The sequence below is a fragment of the Dermacentor silvarum genome, chromosome 1 (assembly GCF_013339745.2).
Source record: "Dermacentor silvarum isolate Dsil-2018 chromosome 1, BIME_Dsil_1.4, whole genome shotgun sequence".
Classification (NCBI taxonomy): Eukaryota; Metazoa; Arthropoda; class Arachnida; order Ixodida; family Ixodidae; genus Dermacentor; species Dermacentor silvarum.
In genome coordinates this window covers 258,914,855-258,938,722 of record NC_051154.1, presented here as the reverse complement: position 1 = coordinate 258,938,722, position 23,868 = coordinate 258,914,855, and the positions used below count along the sequence as shown (strand labels likewise).

The 23,868-nt window shown below is 45.8% G+C and overlaps 1 protein-coding gene across 2 annotated transcripts in view; it reads left to right on the top strand.

Annotated features, from left to right (window-relative positions):
* Positions 1-306: 306 nt before the first annotated feature.
* Positions 307-23,868, top strand: part of LOC119437089 (nose resistant to fluoxetine protein 6) — a 36,098-nt gene continuing 12,536 nt past the window's right edge. The window contains exons 1-11 of one of the 2 annotated variants that reach the window (XM_049660265.1): positions 307-872; positions 5,278-5,489; positions 8,896-9,007; positions 9,476-9,560; positions 9,678-9,769; positions 11,536-11,715; positions 18,472-18,565; positions 18,982-19,068; positions 19,590-19,761; positions 22,167-22,235; positions 23,131-23,213. In XM_049660265.1, the coding sequence (XP_049516222.1) occupies positions 560-872; positions 5,278-5,489; positions 8,896-9,007; positions 9,476-9,560; positions 9,678-9,769; positions 11,536-11,715; positions 18,472-18,565; positions 18,982-19,068; positions 19,590-19,761; positions 22,167-22,235; positions 23,131-23,213 (1,499 nt within the window). In that variant the 5' untranslated portion in view covers positions 307-559. The remainder of the gene's footprint in view (positions 873-5,277; positions 5,490-8,895; positions 9,008-9,475; positions 9,561-9,677; positions 9,770-11,535; positions 11,716-18,471; positions 18,566-18,981; positions 19,069-19,589; positions 19,762-22,166; positions 22,236-23,130; positions 23,214-23,868) is intronic. The other variant, XM_037704166.2, reaches the window with a different exon arrangement.

Here is a 23,868-nt window from a genome sequence, read left to right as displayed (position 1 = left end):
GAGCTATCTTGCGGTGCATGTTGTGAAGAGAACACGGCGGGTTCAAGGCTTGGCACGCTAGGAACGAGCCAAAGCGGCTGCCGCAACCGCCGCCTCCAGAAGGTCACCACCGCGCGAAGGAAAGCGAGAGCGAGAAAAATAAGAAGAAAGGCGATCGGCTTGGCCCGTGTTTCCGCGTTTCATCTGGAAAGGCCATCTCGAGGGGATCGACGCACCGTACGGGCTTCGTGACGACATGCGTGGTTATAAAAGAAGGTGGGCAGCGAGTCCACGCGCTGCTTGCCATACGTGAAGTCGCTCTATTCAAGGGGCCGGCTACTGAGAGGTCGGGCCGGAGATGCGACGGCGCGTCTCTTTTACCCACGCTCGGACTCGCAAATGTCATTATTGTAGGTGTTGACGAGCGAGCAATGCGCGCTGCGTGGTTTAATTCGACGAATTAATATCGCATTTAGGAATGCAACGACCTTATTAAACGCCCACAAATTAGCAGCTTTGCCTTTTGGCACTTTGATCCGGGCTTGACGTGTTTGACACTGACTCTTTTTTGGCGTCCGTCATGACTTTTCAAAGGAGCGCGAAGTGTTCGTCGACGACGTCGGCCTTCTTCGTGCTAACTGTTTTTCTGTGCGCTTTGGCGACGTCCTGCCTCTGTGACGGCGAGACGGACTCGGATCTCACGACGGCAGCTACGGTGCAGCCGAACGTGAGTTACGTGGCCAAGCTCAGGGAGTTCATCGGCAATGCCATGGACGGGGCCTCCCCTCGACTCGCGCGCAAGGTGCTCGAGGCGGATTTATCGGTCGACTGCAGCATCGGTCTTTTCAAGTTGGTGCGTGGCATCCGGAACCTAGACCCGTGGGCGATGCGATGTGAGTCCTTCAGTATGCATGCCTGGTCCTCGAGATGAACGGAATTGCTCTTTGCTTTCTATCGTGCCAACTGCATTGTTGGACAACGGCATCATTGCTACACATGCCCTTGCCCTCATCCGCCCCTTCCTCTACTTTAGGCGCACGACACCGAGCACATGGTGTAGACCGTGACATGAGTGCGGTATACAAATGTGAACCTGGGTCGGGTAAATACAGCCACTCTATTTCAATGTTACTCTGTTATCGCGCTTCGACAGTGGTCCGAGTGGTCCCTGCTCGTGCACCCACGTTATCACCGGGATCGATCGGCGTTGATCAGGGGTGATCGTAGGAAATGAATAGAATCGAGCGTAAGGAATGTTTACATTGTACTGGCCCTGGGGCGGTATTATGTAAAGATTATTTTTGTTGGTTTTTTTTTTTTTCATTGTTTTCGCCCTTCGCCATTTGCTGGCAGGATGCTACGCCTACACGTTATTGCCGGTATCGGCCTCTCGTTGCGATAGGTGATAAGAAAAAAATAATATCGGAGGAAAACAATCATTACATTACGGCCCCCTTGGCTGGTTTAATGTAAGGATTTTTTTCACTCGATTTTATTGATTTGTTATCGCACACATGTCGCGAGCACCCTGCTGCGAGGCGCCGGGCGCATGCATGGATACCGACAATTAAACATGTTCGCGCACATGCGAACTACTAACACTATCTTCTCAACTATATCTAATGCATTGAAGTGCCAGAACTCGCGGAGTATAAGCATGCATGGTGCGATTAACAATGTTTCTATGTGCTGTCGTGGTCAACCTATCGCTTATCAACTGCGGTTTAATAAGCGTGTTCCTTCCTCGCAAAGAATCCCGACCCGTATGCTCGTGAAACTTCTCGAGTATTTGCTCTTTGGCTGGCTTTGAGGGGGCCTCTCATTCACGATAGGGATCGGCGTCATAAGGAGATAGCCTCCTCGTTATCATACCAATCACTATCATAATTTGGGACCACCCGGACGCCGGCCAATCGGGAAACGCTCCTATAGGTAAGAGAAATGAGTGAATACGAGCCTGCAGCTGACGTGCGCTATACCGATTTGAAAGTGAATGCCGCAGCCCACGTCTTCTTCCCGCCCAAACTGTGCACTTTGCTCGGTGATGGCACGCTTGAGAGCACTCCAACCGAGGCGTGCAACCGGCATTGTGAAGCTGTTTTTCTCTTTCCCGTGCTTCAAAAGGATTTTGTTTAGAACCCGGAAAATACAACCCCTTCAGACGTTTATATATAACCTGTTAGGAGCAAGTATACATAGAATGTGTACGAACGCGGTGTACAATTTGTCGAGCTACAAGTATGCCCTGCAAGAAAAGCATAAATATATGTTCAAAAAGTTTGCATAACTGACTCTTGCGTAGCCGTACATCGACTTTATCGCAAAGTGACTCTAATTTCCTCCAGACGGTGCTCATCCGTCTACTAGGTGACATTTAATTATTTTTTTTATTTGAACATATTTATGGAATATGTGTGGGCAGGCCATGTAACGCGTAGGATGGATAACTGGTGGATCATTAGGGTTACTGAATGGATACCAAGAGAAGGGAAGCACAGTCGAGGACGGCAGAAAACTAGGTGGAGTGATGAAGTTAGGAAATTCGCAGGCGCAAGTTGGAATCAGCTAGCGCAAGACAGGGGTAATTCGAGATCGCAGGGAGAGGCCTTCGTCCTGCAGTGGACATAAATATAAGCTGATGATGATGACGACGATGATGATGATGATGATTGAGTATATGCATCCGTCGGTACGATGTAAATACTCCTTTGGCTCAATTATATTCGTTCCTTATCATACTCCGTTCACGACCGGTCGATCATGCACGGTGATAATGTGCGCGGAGCGCCACTCGGGCCACTGAGTAAATCCTGAAACGCAATAAATTGAAATGGAATCGTTACGTATGGAATCCCGGCCTTGTATTAAGACTCGCCTCTCTCTCTTGGTGGCTTCGAGCGCGTTGCTATATTAAATCGAACTGTGATATTTAACGCCCCGAAATTGCAGGAATGAATTATGAGGGACGCCGTAGTGGAAGGCTCCTGATTAAATTTTGAGCACATGAGGTTCTTTAATATGCACCAATAGAATGGTACACAAGGGTTCTTGCAATCCGCCGGCATCGGATTGCGTCCGCCGCAGCCGGGATCGAACCCCCGACCACGTGCTCGGCAGATCAGCTCGATAGCCACTGAGCCACTGGGGCGGTTGACGCGGCCTCACACGCGCTAGCAAGTCTTCTACGTGCACTAAGCGCTAAGCCGACGCACAATGGCGCCCGCAAAGAACTAAGCAACAAACTCAGCATACTGTCAGCCAGCGTGTGCAGTTGACGCCCCTGCACTGCTTACTCCAGCGAATGAGCAGTACGGTGTGCCGCTGAGCTATGACGATACGAATGTCTTTAGCGCGATAGAGAGTGACGCATACAGAAGCAAAGATCCACAAAGAGTAAACAAGACGTTAAGGGAATCTTTTCCTTATTCAGCATTAACGTCGAATCCACAGTAATGAGTAATTTAATAAAATCCTACGTCCCATCAAAGGAACACTTTTCCTCATCGCGGGGTATTAGACGCGTCGAACGCCACGCAAGGGAACGCTGTAGCGTATAGCATGCGTGTGCATACAACGCGTGAGGCTGCAGCCGTGCACGCTCCGCAGGAGCCTCGCGCTTGCGACAGGTGTCGCGTCGGCAAAATGAACGCAGCGGTCTCGGCTCGGTGATGCACAGAGGCACTGAAAGAGGAAGAACCTCGACGGTACGCAAAAAATAAAAAAAAAAAGAGCACATTGAACCGCCATTTCGCTCTTTCTTCTGCCGCGACTTCATAACGCGAGGCGCGCCAACGACTGCTCCGAGAAAAAACACGTATTGTCACGGCGTTGTCACGGAATATTGTAGCCATGACCATATTCCGGCGGTTTTACGTTCATTTGGTACGGGTACTCGAGCAGAGCAGGCATACAAGACAATTGAGGAAGTCTTGAGGTAATCGAACCAAGGCGGAAAATTAATTAGGTGGTTGGTTTTGGCCAACTTCCGCCGAGCACGCACGTACGCCACCGATTCCGCGAGGTCTCCTGCATGCGCTCGCAGATGTGACGTCGTACGTTTGATGCTCCGAGGGTCGTGTAGGTATACGACCTTGGCCAAGTTACATACCGCGGCATGCGGAAAAGGCCCCTGCAGCTTCACAGACCGAGATATGCCACCCTATCCCAAATAAAGGTAGCGCGACCAACAACGACGAAGTACAAGGGCTTAATTTACTCGCAACTAAAACTTTATGTAAAAAAACGCATATTTAATAGCAAGTGATGAGGCCTGCCTGCGTGATGTGGTCTTCTCTTATTGAATTTTAGCGCGCACGCTTTTTACCATCTTTGTTTTATTGCCTCACTCTGGTTTTCTTTTTTTTTTTTTTCTTCTGGCTTTCACCTGGGCAAAGTGGTCTTCGTACAAAACATTTTAGTGCCTGTGCAGCTAGTACTGCTGGCTTTTAACATTTTTTTCGAATATAATCTTTTAGTTGCGAGTAAGGATTTGTGGCGTCTTTATTCGTCGCGGTACCTTCATTTCACCGTGGATCCTAACCAGTTTGCCCAAATCCATGTCGAATTTTGCTCACCTCATCTGTTTTTTTTTTTCTGAACTCGGTGCCCGTCGAGCACATGATCTGCATTGGCGCATTGCAGGTGCTGACCTCCTGCTGTGCGACTGCCCTCAGTTCGACGTACAGAGGCAATCACTCTCCCACGCATTATCACAAATGGACGACTGGCTTATATCCGTAGCCCAAATTCTAAACGCGTAACTACCATTTCATGGATGCACCATGTTCAGAAGGCTCTATAGTGCTATTTTAAATTCATTGGGCCTGTGCGGACACCTTTATCCAAATTTAACTATTACCTTGTACGTGCATATGGTCAGGAAATTGTCTCTTTCTCTTTTCGTCTCTCTGACATTTATATTCCTTTCTCTCTATTCTCCTGTGTAGGGTAGCCAATCGAGCGCTTTTCCGGTTAGCCTTCCTACCTTCCTATCTTTCCTATTCTCTCTCTCTCTCTTTATAACACTTAAAATATCAGTAATGCTTTTTTGTTTGGCTAATTGATGCGTGACGTTTAAGACATATTATCTGTGGCAATTTTTAAGAAACACAAAGGTATACAATAGAAAAACCGCATGTATACAAGCGCGCAATCTTTTCCCAAGTGCTTGTGTTCTCTGCTTGTACCTGTCGTTTTGTGATCTAACCCCTCTCTCATGGGGTCTTGACCGTTGCAGCAAAGCAAAAGCTATTTTCTTCTTTTTTTTTTTTTCTTCTAACGAGTAACCATTTCTCGCAGTGTTCGACGCGTCTGGAAAGTACCCGACGGGGGCCCTCTCGACGACGCGAGTCGACTTGGGGGCTTTCGACGAGTGCGTCGAGACCGTGGTGCACGACGACTACGGTCGCGAAACGGCGCGCGCGCAGTACTGCAACCTAATGGCCTACGCCGGAAACAAGACGGACCTCGACGACCACATTACCGAAGCCGTAAAGTTCTCGCACCCGCGGGTGAGCTGGCGCTTCGGCTGTTTTTTTTTTTTTTTTGTAATAATCCTTGGTCCGTACTCAAAAAAAAACTCTTATGCTAAAAGTGTGCCTAAGCGCAGCAGCGAGCTAATCACGGTGTTGGACGCATTATTAGGGAGGTCGACCGGCCGATGGCAAACAACTCGTACAAGCAAAAAGCTTTGTGATTTCAACCCCTTGTTTGTAAGGCAATATATACCCAGTCTACAGATCACGAACCGGTCCTTGCGTATAGCGCTATTTTTGTTTTCACTTTGTCAGTGATGGCAGGCACGAACTACCGCTGAACAGAAAAAAAAGCTTTCGGCAGAAGTGGATTCTGCCGGAAGTTTTCTTTTTTCTGTTCAGCGGTAGCTTGTGCCTATACCATCACTGACAAATTGACTACGATGATTGTCCAAGTCGGGATAGCACCACTACGGTGGCTCTGGCCTTTCGCTCTACTCTCGCGAAATATCGTCTCTCTCGAAAAATGTATCGCACATTAGTCGCGTCCCAAGAACATTTAAAATGCGAACATACATTTTGTCCTGTCTTCTTCTTTCTTATAGAGCCAGACTGCCACAGTGGACACGCTCAAATTATACCAAGGGGGAAAAAAAAGCAGATCCAACACACATCTTGGAATCTATGTGAAGCGAAGCTATCGTGAAGCGGTTAATCAAATGCTATCGATTTGCCCATTTCATTCCTGCGTCATCGGCGTGACGGAAACTGGCGCGCTAGCACGGGTGTGCAAGAGCACAACGCCCACTAGCTCAAAAAAGAGCTAGTGGTAGTAGACGTATACGTGTCATGATGGCCTAATGGTAGAACATCGGGCTGCTGTGCTGGTGCTCAGAGGTTCGATCAAACCATGGGGCTCGTAATTACTTTTCTTTAAGCATAAGCTGTTCCGCAAGACCGCAGAGCACGCAGCAGCCATGGTCGTCAGGAAAGTCCGGGAGTGTTCGCAAAAAAAAAAAGAAAGCTTATCTTTAAGTAAAAAAAAAAAAAAAAGAGCACGCCAGTAATGCCTAGGGCAGTGCATATGTTTCTGTACACCTGCTTGTCTTCGTCTGGGCCTCAACAAAGACAAGTCAAAGTGTCGAGAAAAACGCACTAGCCGTCACTGTGGTCACGTGTTTTCTACCGAGATATCCGTGATAAGGTCCCTGGATAGAATTCGTACAAAAGCAACCCATATAGCTGTTGTAGTACGTTCCATTTACGATAGCAGGATTTTGGCTTGCCTTCTATGAAACCCTTCGATGATGTTATCTGCCGACGCGGCTGATGCGAGCCTGTTGAGGAGCTTTCGCTGTATCTGTTTCAAAAATACCTCTATCCGTATTCACAAAAAGCTTTTGGGCTATAATTGTTCGCAAGAGCAAATATCAGCCAATCCTGATGCTGGGCATATTGTTAGCGAAGGTGGCCGAGGCTGACCAATGACAAAGGGTATACTTGCCAACGAAGGGTTTTGTGAATGTGGCTTGGCCCTGGTCTCAGGTGTTTTGCCTTCGTAAAAAGACGTCATGTTTTGAATCCTCTACCTTCGCTTTCCAGGAACTCTTTTAGGTTATCAGCGCACAGAGACAACCATAATATAGAAAAGATTGTTGATTCTCCGTAAAAATGAACAGCAGCTTAAACCGAATCACGGTTAGTGATGCATGACTACTTTCTCTCTTTTCTCTCTTTTGTTTAACATTTGCCATTTTCATCAAACTTTAACAAATTGCAGTAACCAGTCTAAGACACACATTTCAAGGGAAAAGTATATTGTCTACGAAAAAGCCTGCCGGGCTTTCAAATTAGGTAATTGCTCAGTCGAACTTCACTGTTTCTTTTTTTTTTCTGCTATTTTTGATGACAACGCGACGCTTACTTGAACTTTTTCTAAAGCGGCTATCCGCATATTCACCCGGATTTGTCTGATGATCATTGTTTCATTGATAAAAATGAAAGCGTCGCGAAGCAATGTGGCTTCTGTGTATAAAAAAAAAGTAAGTTACCACAAATTCGGGCATAACTCATTTACGACGACTATTCAAGTGTGGGAATAGCATTCTTTTGATACAAAAATATTTACGGATGAATTCTCGAGGATCTTTTCCTTTATTTATTAATTTATTTATTTTTTTCATTGAAGAGCTGCGTAAGCAAGGTTAGGCCCACATTTTTAGCTCATTTGGGATCGGCCCGCGAAAACGGTTAGATGGACAGCCGGAAAGAAAACTGGTCTTAAAATGCCAAGACTGCTAATCGTTTGAAAATATCCCGCAAGTTACAAGAAAATAGCACGGAAAACAAGCCACATAAGGTGTAAGTGGGCACAAAGGTTAACACAACGAGCTTCCATGACATAATGTAAACGCGCGCACACTATACTTCGCGCGAATTAACAGTCGTTTTTTTTTTTCTTTTTTTTTTACCACGAGCGACGCGTGTATGCGCACGGGTGCGAACGGGCCATAATTTTCATTGGTTCACGCGTCAGTGAGGATGGACACCAACACCGTGGTCTATGTACCGTTTACTTTGGGAAAACCTATACCGTCTGTATGTTCATGTTTCGAGGTCACAGCACGCGTGACCGTGACTGCATGTTATCAGGACCCGAAGTGCATGGCCGAGCTCATTCGACATGCATGGCCTTCCGAAGGCGACGCGAACTATCCCTTTCAAGCTCTGTTGCCTTAGGGCTCAAATGCGAAGCACTCATTGGCATATACAATCCTCGTCAGCGCGATCTCGTCCAAAGAAGCGTATTAACCCCAATAAGCGCTTGTCTTGCCTTCTGTCTGTCCGTGGCTCAAACGTTTTTGCGCTATACACTAGAAAACCATGTCGTTCCAGCGTGGTCAAACCTGTATCCTTGCAAAGTTTGGATTCGAGAGACCATACTGGTGTAGCCCTTAATGTCTCCTACCAGCATATATTTGTTAAGGGAGCCACGACAACAAATACATGTTGGCATGTGAATACAGGGTTGGCGAAACTGAGATACTGTTCCTCGTCAATCTGTCCACTGCAACCACGTTATAACTGAACAGAACAGCTAAAACCTTTTTTCATTACCAAAATCGGAAAGAACGTTAGATATCACTGGGGAAGTCCTTGCGGGCATTTAGGGGTTTGCTTTTAACAGCTAATGCTGTTCATGATGTATGCCTACTAACGTATTGCGCAGACCTGATGAAGTTTTTTTTTTTTTTTTACCTTCTCTGGCTTACCGAAAACCGCCATACACGGTACTTGACCTATTTGTCTAGCATTAGCAGTTGACTGAATAATTGCTTATAAGGTGGCCTTAAGGAACGAGCATCTCGCGTTTAACTCTTGCATTGAAATGCTCCTGAACAAGTGTTCCTGACTAAAATTTTTCTTGTTGTTTCTCACACAGGTACCTAAATTTCGAGAGCACGTTTATGAGCAGAGGGTCCCGATACTACGATTAGGAATCTGCGTGCTCGACGCCTGCAGCGAGAGAGAACTGAACTCTCTGTTAAAAGCAGGTGGGTTCCTTCAGCCCTTCCCACCCAGGAACTTCACCTCTGGCTTCAGCGCGCATGACGAACAACATGAACCGAACGGCCACAATTATTTTTCAAAAATTTAACTAAAATTAAGGGGTATTACGTGCCAATACAACGATCTGATTATGAGGCACGCCGTACTACGTAGAGGGGGAACTCCTATTTAATTTTGACCACCCGGGGTTCTTTAACGTGCAATCAAAATGCACCTTACGTGGATGTTCTTGCACTTGACCCGCATCGAAATGCGTCCGCCTCGCCGGGATTTGATCCTGCGACCTCGTGCTTAGCAGCGCGACGCCAAAGCCACTAAGCCACCACCGCGGCTCGCATTTATTGTATCGCTGACGTCATGGGCGCTCACCAAGAATCGAATCCTACCAGAACAATCGCCGCATTCACCTTGTGTATCGCTTTTTCACCTTGTGTATCGCTTTACTCTTTCAGTGCTTCCTCGTATTGTAGACGTCACCATCACAAACTGCGTCACATCGATACCTCCTGAGATTACGAAGACACAACGTATCATACTGTGAGTATGTGCAAAGGCCCTATTCAGTGATGCTAACTATATAAGAGCGGTGGAAAAAAAAAAGAAAGACGTCCAGCGACATTTTCCCACCAATCTTCCGTGTTCTTCATTCGGCAGAGCATGTCTCGGCGCTCTCACCCTGCTGATCGCGCTTGGAACAGCAGTGGATCTGTGTTGCTCCAGCAGCAAGGAGAAAGGCGCAGCCAAGAGTAAGTAGAATGAACGTAGCGTAGCTGATTCGGAGCTAGTTTGTGCTGCATTATGCTGTGTGTAACGCGCGAACGTTTAACAGAGAGTCACGAAGAATACACGAGGACGAGCGCTTGTCCTCGTGTATTCGTGCTCATGACTCGCAGTTTCACGTTCGCGCTTTACACACAGTATTATTGTAACGAAGGTCTCACTAATCACCAACGCCATCAATACACACTTTATTGCCTATTCATCAGTGAGACATTTGAGATGCAACATACCATTATATCCAAACGCACTGACACGTAGCCTTGAAAAGTGGAGAGTGCTTATAAAAGCGTCATAATTGCATTCAGACACAAATACTCATGTTTGTTGCTGTTCTGTTTTAACGTGATAGCGTTAAAGGCCCCGTGTCGCAGAAAATCCGGCATCGGCGCCGGCGTGGGTGTCGGCATCCGTGGTGGAGAAAATCATCGCGAATCACCCCGACCGCGCCGGCCCTCCGCGTGGTGCTAGGTGTTAGTGAACGAAAATTGAATTTCTCACAGTGAAATCCGTCAGAAAAATGGCGAAGTACGACTTAACCACAACCTACAGGCATGGTGCCGTCGGACTGTTAGTTGAATGTACGAGAAAACATAATTCTGTTACGAGGAAACTGAAACACAAACCCCTTTTGCCAGCATTTCTACTATACCAACAGCCGCGCGCTCGGGTATGCTACTTGCGAAAATCTCATCCAGATGGCGCTCGCATCCTCGGCAGGTCAAATTGGGACTTGGCCTGCCTAATGCGTTTTGGACACGCGCGCGCGTCGGGGCAGTAGCAAACAATTAATAAAATGATAAAAAAAGGTCCTATGGCCTTCACATTGTGATATGAGATGGCTTAAATTGCTCCTGTAAAAGTGTCTTCCCAGCAATGCATTTGTGTGTAAAAGTAAAGCCGACTTTATGGTGACCAGTGTAAGCTTGGTCTTTGTAAGCTAGCTTTCCCACGTTGAGTTTTGTAGTGAGGCCTACTCATAAAGAAAAATGTGATGCGAACGGAGCCTGATAACGCTATCGCGTTCCTTTCTTAAAGGCGAAGCTTAAGCGTCCTCCAATTTCTTATATAATATGGCATATATTGCCACTGCAAAAATGTCTTCTCAGCAATGCATCTGTGTTTAAAAGTGAAGCCGACATTAACAGGATCGGTGTAAGCTTGGTATTTGTAAGCTGGCTTTCCCACATTGCGTGTTGCAGTGAAGCCTACTCATAAAGAAAAATGCGATACGAACGGGGCCCGATAACGCTATAAGCGTCCTCATTTCTTTCTTCGTATTTTGCGTCTTTTTTTTGAAATACCGGAAAAAAACAGCCACATAAAAGATAACGTAATAGAAACAACCTGTTCGGTGTTTCTTAGCACACACTACCACTTTTGAAATACTAAAGTTATGTCTTCAAAAAAATATACATAAAATTGGGTGCAATTAGAGTTATAGCTAGATAGGTATATGCAAAATGAAAAAAAAATTGTGTGTGTAACTCAAGACGATTACAAGGAATTTTCCGTTGGTCTCATTTGTGTAAGATGCACAACATTGCTCTTTTTTTTTTTTTGTTGAGGTGACCTGAAACAACCGATATAACTGTTCGTTTTTCTGCAATAACATTTAGCGAAAGCTTCCTAAGCAATCTAAGCAATCGTCCTAGGAAATCTCTTCTCTGTTCTTGATATTCGCGCTAACGTTAACCATTATTCCCTCTCTCACTTTTTTTTGTCTTGTTTTCAGATATACTACTTTCAGTTGTGACGTCATTTTCTGTGGTGTCCAATACCCGAATGATGCTCAACATACCGACAGACAAGACCTCCGACTCCTACAGCATGAAATTTCTGCACGGCATTCGTTTCTGGAGCATTGTCTGGGTGCTTGTTGGACACAGCTATGGGGCCCCTTCGGATGTCTGGTGTACGTGAACCTCCGATTATTTTCAATCAGTCACTTCTTTCACCTGAGCTGAAATATCAGAACACCGCAGTTGTTATTCTTTGATTCCCGTATGTAAATTTCAGCGCCAAAAGTGAACAAGCACGAAATAAAGACCGCACGACTGAGAGCTGTAGTCGTGTGGTCTCCCTTTCGTCCTTGTTTAAAGTTCAACTTGAATACATACCTACTACTCAGTTTACTATTCTTTTGATTGCATCCCCGATAAAGTGTGGTCGCAGCAGTCGAGTATATCCAGCCCGTGACCTCGTCCTTGGTAGCTGATGAAAATAAGATATGGGTCGAAAAGTAAGCAGGATACGGCTTTCATACCTAAATGCGCTGACGCGTAGCCTTCTTGAAAAAGTTAGCAGCACCATCTTGAAATAGCGCGCAACGGCACAGCACAAGGAAGACGAACACCGCGCACTTCCTTTCTGTTGGGCCGTCCCGTCGCGCGCTATTTCAAGATGGTTCTCATGTCAAAGTCTCAACTAGTCCGACATTCAACTCTTTTAAAGTTAGCAGCAGTTTATGCGAGAATCACTGCTACGTCTGTTACACTACATGCAACTCGGTTCTTGCGAGGTGGCGCCTTAGACTAGATAGGTCATAGTATCGTGTTCGTTTCTGTTTTAGCTGCTGTGTCATTGCGATTCACCTCTCCTTCTGTTCGCCTCTGTAAAAAGAGGACTGCGGTATTGATCGATTGATAAAAACAAACATAATTTTATTACCGCCATTTTGTTCTCACGTTAAGCTCCTTTGGTTGAGTAGGTGACTGGTGGTTATTTATAGAGCAGTTTCATATTATTACCCTGTTGCTTAATTTACGTAAGGCACGTTGCGAATTTCGGCGGTTTGGTCCCATCTTCTGCGCTCGTCTTTTGTAACTTTTGTGTGATTGTGTTTTTGCGTGGCAACTCTGCCCGCACGATATCCTGGAGGAACATGTCAATCAGGATTGAATTTCACTCTTGCGGGCATACATGTACGTGAAAGGCATTTCGCGCTCATCCGCGATAGTTATACCCACTCGGAAGCAAACGTTTGCGTTTTTCTTATCAAGCGAACCTAAAATATTATTACACGTGGTTATCATGAGGTTTCCATGAATACGTAATGTTCGATAATTAGCCAAAGCCAGAGTGCTCATACATGTTGTATGTGAACCGTCCTTGGTTTATGCTTACCCTTGAACTTTCGATGACCCATGTGGGGGACATGCGGAATCATTAGATACTTCACGTAGAACCTTAAGAAGCCAACAGACAATGAAACCAATAAAAGCCTAGAGGAAATTACCTGTTATTTTAATTATTACTTTTCAACTGCACAATTTCATAAAGATCAAAATTATATTTATGATAAACTTCATAATCTTAGTAAAGGAAAAGCAAAGTGAGCCAGTTCTATATTTTTTTTAAATCACGCAACAGTAACGCCAGTGGTTTAATGGGTGTTCTACATGCCCCACCATGGTCGTGAGTGGCGCTTCGTAAGACTGCCAGGGCTATAGCTAAAATACATGTACGTAAATGCCCCCCAAAAAGCAGACGGAGGGGCAGTCGTTTTCCTGGCACAATCAGTAAAGCATCACACACGGGACGAGGAAGTTGTGGGTGCAGCTCCCACCGGCATCAGAGCTTTATTTTGTTTGATTGAGATCCTAGATTTAACGCTCGTCTTTTATTAATTGCACTGTTCAATAATAAAAAAAGTTCTTTGGATCCTACGCGCTGTTGCAATAGGTATAGGCGAAGTTTTTTTGTGTGTGTGTTTGCTGTAAGAATTCTGTTCTTTGTTTAGAAACCATTTGCAAGTATAGACTACAGGACGAGCATGGACAAGTAAACTTGGGGCTCTACAACATAGCAGACATGTCAGAAAGAAATCAGAGTCGCCGTCGCACACACTGCACAAAGAACCGAACTCGAGCTGCGCGAAGTGTTTTCAAAAGTATTTCTTTACATTTATAAACTATACATGGTCCGGTTCCGCTGTTTTTTGTTCACGTTTACCAACCAATGTCCACTCATGCCATTTGTCGCTGAGTATCGACGCTGCTCCTCTTCGCGTTTCTATGGGCGAATTGTTCACATTGTCTGTGCTCATTGCCGCCACTCGACGCTTCTCCACTTCGCGTTTACGAGCCAGCAAGCGCTAGCGTTCTAAACCAGGCCGCGTATCAAAATTTTTTCAGCTACGCTCGACGCTTCTTCCGAGCCTCCTCTGCACTTACTATCCCCTTTAGCCCCATTTTGTTGGTGTTGGAGCTTGGGTTTGAGCTCTGCGAGTAATGCCCCTGGTTGTTCCGGGACGCCTCGATTTTCCCAATATTCGAGACTTCCCCATTGAGCAAGACAGCATCCAATGGCCAGGAGCCGTATAACGTGCAACTATTCCATTCTGATTTTATTCCAATCTTCGGACATCTAATTTTCGTCGCCGCTGACTCAAGCATCGGGCGATGACCATCACCGTTGTTTGGAGAGTCCGATCGAACGCTCTCCTCGTTTATGACAGGTCACTTTTGTTTGCTTTGTTGGGTCCGAGCTAGAACAGTGAAAATAGATAACCAGATGAGGAGGCGCGGTGCGCCGGTGTTCGCTTCCCCTTGTTTAGCTTGCGGTGTTGGGACTCGGGGGTAGCGTTTAGGCCGATGATCCTTCAGTCATAGGAATGAGTACGTCCGGGTGTAGGAGCGAGAGGAAAAGGGTTTATTGTACAATATGCACAGCGGTTCCAGCTATGGAAGCCCACTCCATGTAGGATCACTTTGACTGTCTGCCTCACTATATGTTTTAGTACACATAAGAACACTTCAGGATACGCGAGGACCCTAAATGTGTCCGCTTATAAAGAAGGCGTCTTCTCTAGGGGACCAGTCTAGGGAATCTGATAACTATGTCTCGGCCAGTCACAATCGTCGGCTGTTCACAATATCCCGCCGATGACGTCGCGCCGTCCCGCTGGCCTCCGCCTCCAATGTTGCACCCCCACCCTCGTATTCGCCGCAACTGCGTGGCCATCTGGCAAACTGAGATCGTCACTGTTCCCGCGGTAGTAATTCCAGGAAGATGGCCCCTAGCATCAATCAATGGCATCTCGGTGACGGTCACCTTGTCATGGTCGGTGTCGGGCATTGTCGCCATCTGGACAGAGCTGCTGAAAGGGGCTGCCTCGGAGGGTAACACCCAAAGAATGTGCTTTGCTGTCTTGAGACGTAACAGCGGTGGCTGGTCGAGAATCGCCGCGGCGTGCACTGGAAGGTACGGATCCTCAGCGAAAAGGAGTTGGATGAGCGACGTCGTATACATGCTGCAATTTCTTATACGCAGATAAATTCATTCTGCCCGCCAGCTTCTATATAGTAACCGGTGCCAGAGCGATTGGCGGGTAAGCATCCTTTTAAGGTGAAAGCCTTAGGTGCCTTCGTTGGCGTTGCCCTTGGCGGTGACCTTGGCGAAACTGCATGAGCCGTGACGAAAATTGACCGACGCCGCAAAAAAATTATCGGATTGAAGTCACATTTCTAAGGGAAGTTCATGTAAACAAACTAAATTAGTGGCTTTGAAAAAGAAATTGGGTACATTTCGGTCTGAGTGTGAATCGAACCCGGGCCTTCGAGGTGCGAGACGACCTAGCCACGGCTGCTCCATGATTCGGGCTTACTAAAGGTGTGCCTAACGCGTGCGTGATTGCACACGTCACGTCACAGCCATCTCGCTGACTAAATATGTGGCTATAGTGCGTGCACTTTAGGTACTACGTTAATTGTTCATTAGTGGCGTTAATGAGGTCGCCTTACTGCCAGGCTCGTTATGTCTGGCAAGCAGTCTAGCCCCGATTGTATAACTACATGAATTACCAAATGTGCAGCAGGCTTTCACCTTCTTGTGGTAGAATAATGTAACACTTGCCGAACTTTTATTCCTTTCGGAATGGGCCAGCTAGTCTCCGGTGATTCAGAAAAAAATTGTCAGTTTTGTTCGGCAGATTACATTAAATTACGGGGTTTTACGTGCCAACACCACCATCTGATTTTGAGGCACGCCGTAGTAGGGGGGGAATACGGAATAACTCGGACCTCCTGGGGTTCTTTAACGTGCACCTAAATGTAAGTAAGCGGGTGTCTTCTGCCTTTCGCCCCCATCCAAAGGTGGCCACCGTGGCCGGGATTCCATCCCGTGACCTCGTGCTTAGCAGCCCAACACCAGAACCACTAAGCAACCACGGTGTATGGCGTATGAATTTATCTTTAGTGTGTACATGTCACTTCGACATGGTGAGTTTTTGTGGTTTTGTGGCTTCGCGTGACAGAGAGGCGAAATGGGCGCAGCCCGAAAAGCTTTGAATATCGGATAGCTGATGGCTAAAAAGCCGCACAACTGCAAATGTTTATGTTTATTTTAGTTGGCTTAATCATGCATAATCAGCGTGTACACGTCACTTTGGATGGGTAGTTTTCGCGGTTTTTGTGACGTCGCGGGACAGACAGACGAAGTGGGGTGGCATGAAACATTTTTTTTTTACCATTAGTGGAGGGGATAGTGGCAGAAATGGAATAGAGACATATTGGAATAGCTTAACATTAGAGCTCCCCAGAACCGGGATTACGTAACGATTTTATTCCAATGCTATTCCTTTTCACGCTTCTTCGGTGGTCTGAGTGCGGCTACGCCCACATTATCACCGGTATTGGCCGACTGTGAGCGGCGGGTGAAAAGAGCGGAATGGAATCGAGAGAAAGGAATACCGGCCCAGCACCCGCAAAGTGGTGGAAAGGCAAAGAAAAGTGTCGCCTAAACATTTAGAGAGCGAGAGAGACAGGAAAGGCTGGGAGGTTAGCCAGAGGCGAGTTTCCGGTTTGCTTCCCTGCACTGGATGGGGGATATAAAGGTTAGAAAGAGGGCAAAGAGAGAGAGAGAAAAGAGAAGTAAAAAAGAACAGGAACAGCTAACAGAAAAGGAGTTCCAGTTAAAGGCGTTCACACAGGCCGGTCGATCTCAAGAAGCGCAATAGCACTTGCATGGCCTTCCGATGGATGGGATCCTTAAGTCGCGTCGATGTTCTAAAGTTCTTTCTTCCGAGAGAGGCTGGTCGTCCAACTGGTTCAGCACGAAAGAAAGCGATTGCCTCTGCACACTGTACTGCGGGCACTGGCATAGAACATGAATTGTTTCCTCGTCGCCGCAGTCGCCACATGCTGCGATCCCTATGCGGAACGCGTAGGTATTGGTAAACGCGACGTCCAACCATAGCAAAGGGTCGTGTCTCTTCGGGGAAGTCTTGGTGGAAGTCGAAGGCTTAAGGTTGGATCCAGGGTGTATAAATGCATAAATGCATATAATGTGGTTCATTCCACCCTAATGTGGTGCATTGGCGTTCAAGTAGGAGGACCAACCTTGCATCATCTGTCCGAAAAAGCGGGATTGAAAGGCGGTTGTCTTCTACATGAGCTAAACGATCAGCTTGATCGGCACGTTCATTGCCGATAATATCACAGTAACTTGATAGTCACTGAAAAATTTTTCATGTCCTTTCTCAGTCAGGTGGTATATGGTCTCTGTAATTTCGAACACCAACTGTTCATGCGGACCGCGCCGTAAGGCTGGCAGTAAACACAGCAGTGCCGTCTTCGAGTCGCAGAAAATGGACCGTTTGTGTGTTGGTTCGTCATTAATAAAGTGTAGTGTGACTCTAAGCGCTGCAATTTCTCTGTTTTCAACTTCATAGTGGTGACTTTTTCTGGAATGACGGCAGCTGCGGTAGAGCTGTTCCGCAGGACGGAGCCGTCGGTGTATATGTCTATGTAATTCCCGTACTTCCCATATAATAGGAGTAAGGTAGGGTGGTTAAGAGCCAGCGATGACATACCTGCTTTTTTCCGGATTCCAGATATTGTCAGGTTGATCTTTGGCTGAATGAGGCACCAAGGAGGAGTCGAAGGTCTCGCGGCCGGTGTGAAGCTAGATGGTATATAACCTCACAATGTATAGCTGTTAATTTCCCCTTTGCTTTCCTTAGATTCATTATGTCTTGGCTTTTTATGGCTTTTACTAAAAGTCGTGCTCTTTGGTGACACTGTTCTACTCGCTTTTCTCGTAAAACCTGTGCCTAAATATCCCCAGTGACTTCATTTTCACGAGCGCCAAATTCTCCACATTCAGGCAAACTATAGCTGGCATTTTTTTCCCTATAGATGCGTTTCTTTTTCACGATCCAATTAAAAAGCAAGATTTGCTGAAGTTCCACGAAGAAAAAAATGGGTGGCGAATGGTGCAAGAAGGTGTAGTAAAGAAGGTTCATGCCATTTCGTACAAAAATGCTATTTGCCAGAGAACGGGAGTCAAAGTTTGCGCGTACGGGGGGCATGTGAAAGCGACAGGTCATCAGGTTTGCTGGATTATGAGAGTATTAGTAATGAATCAGAGTACGAAGGCACGAATGCATGTGAACCGCATTCAAAACGTATACATCGGTGCATAGCTCTAACTCTTATGCTATATTTACCATGTTATGAAACCTCTGAAATGTAGTTAGTTTTAGAACTGGATTCTTCGAGTTTACGAGCCACAGATTTACGTCCGCGCAGTCGCTTTTCTGCCATAAAACAACAACAAAAATAAATGCAAAAAAATAGATGAACGTTTATTGATTTTAATTTTACGATGCATCCATTCGGTGACCGGCTAAGAACTTAAAGCCCTTTTTCTTTATTTCTACTTTCCATAGCCCGCATGGTGAACGTCATAATATACGCCGAGAAGTGGCAAAATGTAATCACAACAGTTGGGTTCATGAGCGTCGACTGCTTCTTCTTCCTGAGGTGAGTACTACCGCCTTGTAACCGTCGCTTCACTCTTCAGCGTAATTACAGGTGACCACCGTTTCGAAGTGGCTACGCGGGGAAAAGTATACTTTTTTCCACATCATAATAATTGGTTTGGTGTATGTACTCTTTGGTATCTTAAGTTCATTATATCCGTTATTTTATCTTATAATTAACACTGGCGCGATGCCTCCAAATTGAAAACAAGTTAACGTTTTAGACCATTTGTCACGGGGAAACAAAAGTTTGAATAAAAAAAAACAAAAAATTAACACACGCGAGAGAACTGCTTAGTCCCTAAATAATAAATTAAGAGATGTTCGAAACATTTCCATTAGCTAGTCTGCATGCGCTAGCTTGTGCCCAGTCACAGGCTTGACCAACTTCGCCAATGCTCTGTCTCTCTCTTGCAGCGGATTTCTCCTCGCCTATGTCGTGTGCAAGCAAAAGAGGACGGGAATCGTCTTGTTCCTGTTTGCTACGATCAGAAGGCTAATCAGGTAATTTTGCTTCGGAAGCGTGAGTTGCTTCAGATACACAATAGTTACCAGGGTGTTTATGCATTTTCGATGCCATTTGCGCAGGCGCACCTGCCTTAGTTCGATGCGTGGCTGGCAGTGCCCGAGTGCGCACGCACACATCACTTTTGCTACGTAGTGCGTCGAAATGGCGGATTGGAAAGTGCTAAAAAACCTCTCTCTAAACATTCATGTATGGAATGCTCTATCGAAAGAGCCCCCCCCCCCCCCCTTCCCCTTCACCCCTGACGTTTGAATCAACGAAAACGCATATGATTTCTTTTCGTTCGTCAAAATGGCTGGAACGGACGTAGGCTATGACCAATATGACTGTGCTGTATCTGAGCCTTATAGATGGAGCTTTTAACGGTTATACTCCGAGCAGTGTACAAACGCAAACTCAGAGCAATGGCTTGTATTAGTAGCTTGCTGACGCTAACCTCGCATCCGCATGCTTAGCCGGAATTTGTGGGACGTGCCTTCAACTGAGTGTGCTGTTCCAGAACCATGGCTCCGGTCTTCTTTCTCATCATGGTCCTGCACCTTATGCCACTCATTACGTCCGGACCGGATGCAAAGAGCTACTTCGACAAGGTGCACACCGAATTCCAGAGGCAGTGGCTGCTTATACTGCTGCAAGTGCAGAACTACGACTTCGACGTCAATGCCAACTCGGTACGTTTAGACTTCTATTTTATGGTGGGCGTGGTTCGCACCATTCTGATGGTCCATAATATACGACATAGTTATTTGACATAGTCATACGATAACGTGATAGCGCAACAACATAGTTACCTGACGCCATTATATTGTAACAGCATAGTTGTAGGATAAACTGTAACGAGATTCTAGGTGTCCCCCCAGTCATTTTCCCGGCACAGAACAAAACCTACCATGTATAAAAAACACGAAATCACTACGCTCTTGCTCGTCCGGACTTTAGCGACCCTACAGTGTATTCTAAAGAAACGAAGCCTTCATCGTGGGCATAAACATCCTTAGTAAAGAATTTGCAGCCTTTATAATGGCGACCCTGTATCGCTAAAATTTATCTTGCGCGCCTATGATTTTTCGTGACGAAGTTTCTTGCGTGGCTGTCTGGCCGATACCACGTGACCTGTCCATTTGCTTTCTTTCTTTTTTTTTTCTTTTTGCGGCCAGCATGAAGACTTCTTTATTAGTGAATGAACGTGAAAGAGCTAAAATCCAAACCTGTACAAGCGCTTAGGCTTGCCACATTTTTCTCACCTCGAGAGCTTTCTTTAAAGCCATCCGCCGCGGTGCCCCAGTGGATGTATGGCGTGGCGCTGCTGAGCGTTCGATCCCGGCTGCGGCGGCCGCATTTTGATGGGGGCGAAATGCAAAAGCGCTCATGTACTTTCATTTAGGTGCACGTCTAGGAACCCCAGGTGGCAAAAATTACTCCGGTTTTCCTGTTCATGGTGTTACTCATACGTATATCGCGGTTTTGGCACGTAATACCCTAGAAATTAATTCAATTGAATTTTGTTATAGCGCCGAAAAAAATTATCAAAGTTTATGATAGTTCGTTGCAAACAACAATACCGAATAATTTCGGATGCAGATACACCTCCATCTTTACGGGAAATTTAATATTGCAATATGCTCCCTTATAGTAATAGGTAATAAGAGCCATTGGAAAAATAAGTTCTTCGAGTTCATGATTGTTGCCAGCAATATGAAACTGGTGTTGTGTGACCACAACGTACGAGCTTTTTGGTATTATTATTATTATTATTATTATTATTATTATTATTATTATTATTATTATTATTATTATTATTATTATTATTATTATTACTAATAACATTATTATTACTCCTAAAGTGTACAAATTGGGTCATAAATTGCTGTTTAACGTCTGAGTATTCCATTCTGATTTTATTCTAATCTCCTGACGTCAAATTTACATCAGGACCGACGCAAGCATCGGGCGGTGACCCGCAGCATTGTTTCAACAACCTAATCAAACGCTCTCCTCGTTTATGGCAGATCACTTCTGTTTGCTTTCAAGGCGAATGGAATTTGCTTTTCATTGACATATTTTTTTTTTCTAATTGGCTGACATAAGGCGAGGAGCACGCGAAAGTGGATAACCTTTTGCTGGGGCCGAGCTAGCGCAGTGAAAGCAGATAACCGGATAAGGACAGTGGGGCCGGCGTCGGTGATTGACCCGCTTCCCCTTGCAGGTCGAAAATCGCGGCGGCGTGCAAAGGGGAGTTAGAAGTGTCGCTATAGAACGGGTCCTCAGCGGAGAAGAGATGACAGAATGACGTCGTATACGTGATGAGCCCTTTCAGCGTTACAGCGTTACAATTAAAGGCAAACATATTTATTACACGCGAATAAATCCCTTTTCACTGGCCAGTGCCAGAGAGTCTTTGTCACTTGAATATATATATATATATATATATATATATATATATATATCAGTTTTGTTCCGCACAATAATGCATAGTTGTGCGTACACGTCACTTTGACGTGGTTAGTTGTTGCTGTATTGTGACATCGCGTGACAAACAGGGGAAGTGGGCACAGCCCTAAAATAATTTGACCCTTAGTGGGGGACTCATGGAGAAAAAGGCGTAGAATCACAAATAACCTTTTTTCCCTCGGTTCAGTTTAATCATTCATAATCAATGTGTACACGTCATATCAAATGGGTAGTTTTCGCAGTTGTCGGGACGTCGCGTGACAGACAGGTGAAGTGTGCGTGGCTCGAAAGATTTTGATCAATCGTGGAGGGCTAATGGCAGAAACGGGATAGAAACAGATTGAAATAGCTTGACGTTATAGCACCCAAAGTTTGTTCCCCGGGCCAGGTCGCGTGCAAACACAGTACATGCGTCATGCTACACGATTTGGAATCACTTTCATTGTTTATCTATGACAGATATGTAGTTTTTGAAGGGCTTCTACTATAGCCTTTCGATTTAATTAAAGAGCGTTTATTTCCGCTAGGTAAATACTTGTTTTTTACGAAATTCATTCACGATTTCTTGAAGATGAGGAAGATTGGATAATTTAATGATTTCTTTTGGGTTGCTTTTACTATACAGATGACCCTAGGATCAACCGCTAGCAGCGGACCGGTGACTGACAGCGCCACAACGATGGGTGACCATCAAGTGAGCGTTCTTATCAAGCCGTGATCTCGCTCGCTTGATGCTTGCCCGACGGTTAGGCGCAAGCAGTCACGTGACTCACGGGCCTCTACTGAGGGCGGGACAGTTGCGCTATTCCGTTGTTCAGTTGCTCTTTCTATGTGAAACTGGCAGGAATTCATTACGCTGTAAAAAAATTTGCAGCGTTAAGCATGCATTTCTGGAAATGATCATGAACTCTTCGGAAGACGACCTTCAAGTCTTCTGTAGTGATCAATCTCCTGGCTCTTTTTTCTTTCTGCCATCTCGTCTTCAATAACTTCAGTGGCGATGTAGCGGTAAATTCGAGAGAAATGCGTTAACAATACGTCTCCCCTCTTTGACGTCCCGGATGCAAGAGTTAAACCGCGCTCGCCACATGGCAAAATGTTATGCACGAGCTCACTCGACACACGTCCTGCATTTTCGAGGAGCGAAGTGCAACTGATGGGGGTCCGGAGCAAACCACCGTCACTTGCCCTATATATTAAGGTATAGATGGCATCCTATATGCATCCATGCCGTGGTCTCCCAACTCTCCCCTCGCGACTGTATATTTCGTACATTACCCCACACCGTCTCCTCCTGGGCCGCAAACGATGGCGTCGCTGGAACGACTCGATATAGAATAAGCACGCTGTATACATTTGTCAATATCTGCGTAACAGTCTTCAGGTGGGTCTTCGTTCAAATTTTCTCTCGTGGACACCGACAGCCTTCGATAGAAGGGTTCTATGCAATCCCCCCTTCCTCCCTTTTTTTCTAACAACGCACACAAACCTAACACGCGCAACGGCCCGCAGCTTTTGCCTATGTGCCTGTAAGATTGTTTTATTTTTAAAAGTAAAAGTTAAAACGACAGTTTTTTTTTTCTTTGCAGCCTGTGTTTGGTCATCTATGGTACCTGTCCCTGGACTTCCAATTCTTTCTCGTGAGCTTGCCAGTGCTCCTACTATTGAAGAGGTAAGTAAAGAGCCACTTTAGGTGCATACATTAATGCAATTCCATACGCGAAGCAGCCATCTATAGTGTCCGAATTTCGCGAGTTGGGCATTATGGAATTAATTTTCTTCGCAGCTTCTTTGTGGTTCGTGGTACACTTCTGAACCCAATATGTTGCAGCTTGTTGAGGAATGATACAGCCATTTTATTTTAGTTCCAGTCCGTGTTTATGCATCGCCTTTGACAGCACCGAAACGGTGATTAATTTCAACAGCACTGTGCGAAAGGGACCGTTGCATTCAGATCGTGGAAGCAAGCCAGCGCCAGAGTCAGTGGCAAGTAAAAGCGCACACTCACCCACATTAGTCGTTTTCACTGATTGACGCTGTATAGGTCATCCCCGGCTACATGCTATTCCTAACAAGTGGCTATATGGGGGCCATTGGAATATGGCGCTGATATCGCGTAGTAACATATTTTTTAACAGATACGCCAGCGGTTCGAAACAACGACAAGGACAGGAGTAACCGGAAACACACATACAGCAGACACCCACGGGCGCCAAGTTCCAACTGTTTTTGTTATACCCTGTGCCGTCACATTTTCTTAATCTCACAAGTTGACAACCACTGTAACCTTACCCAAACACGCAAGACACTGTTCTAGCAAACCGCGG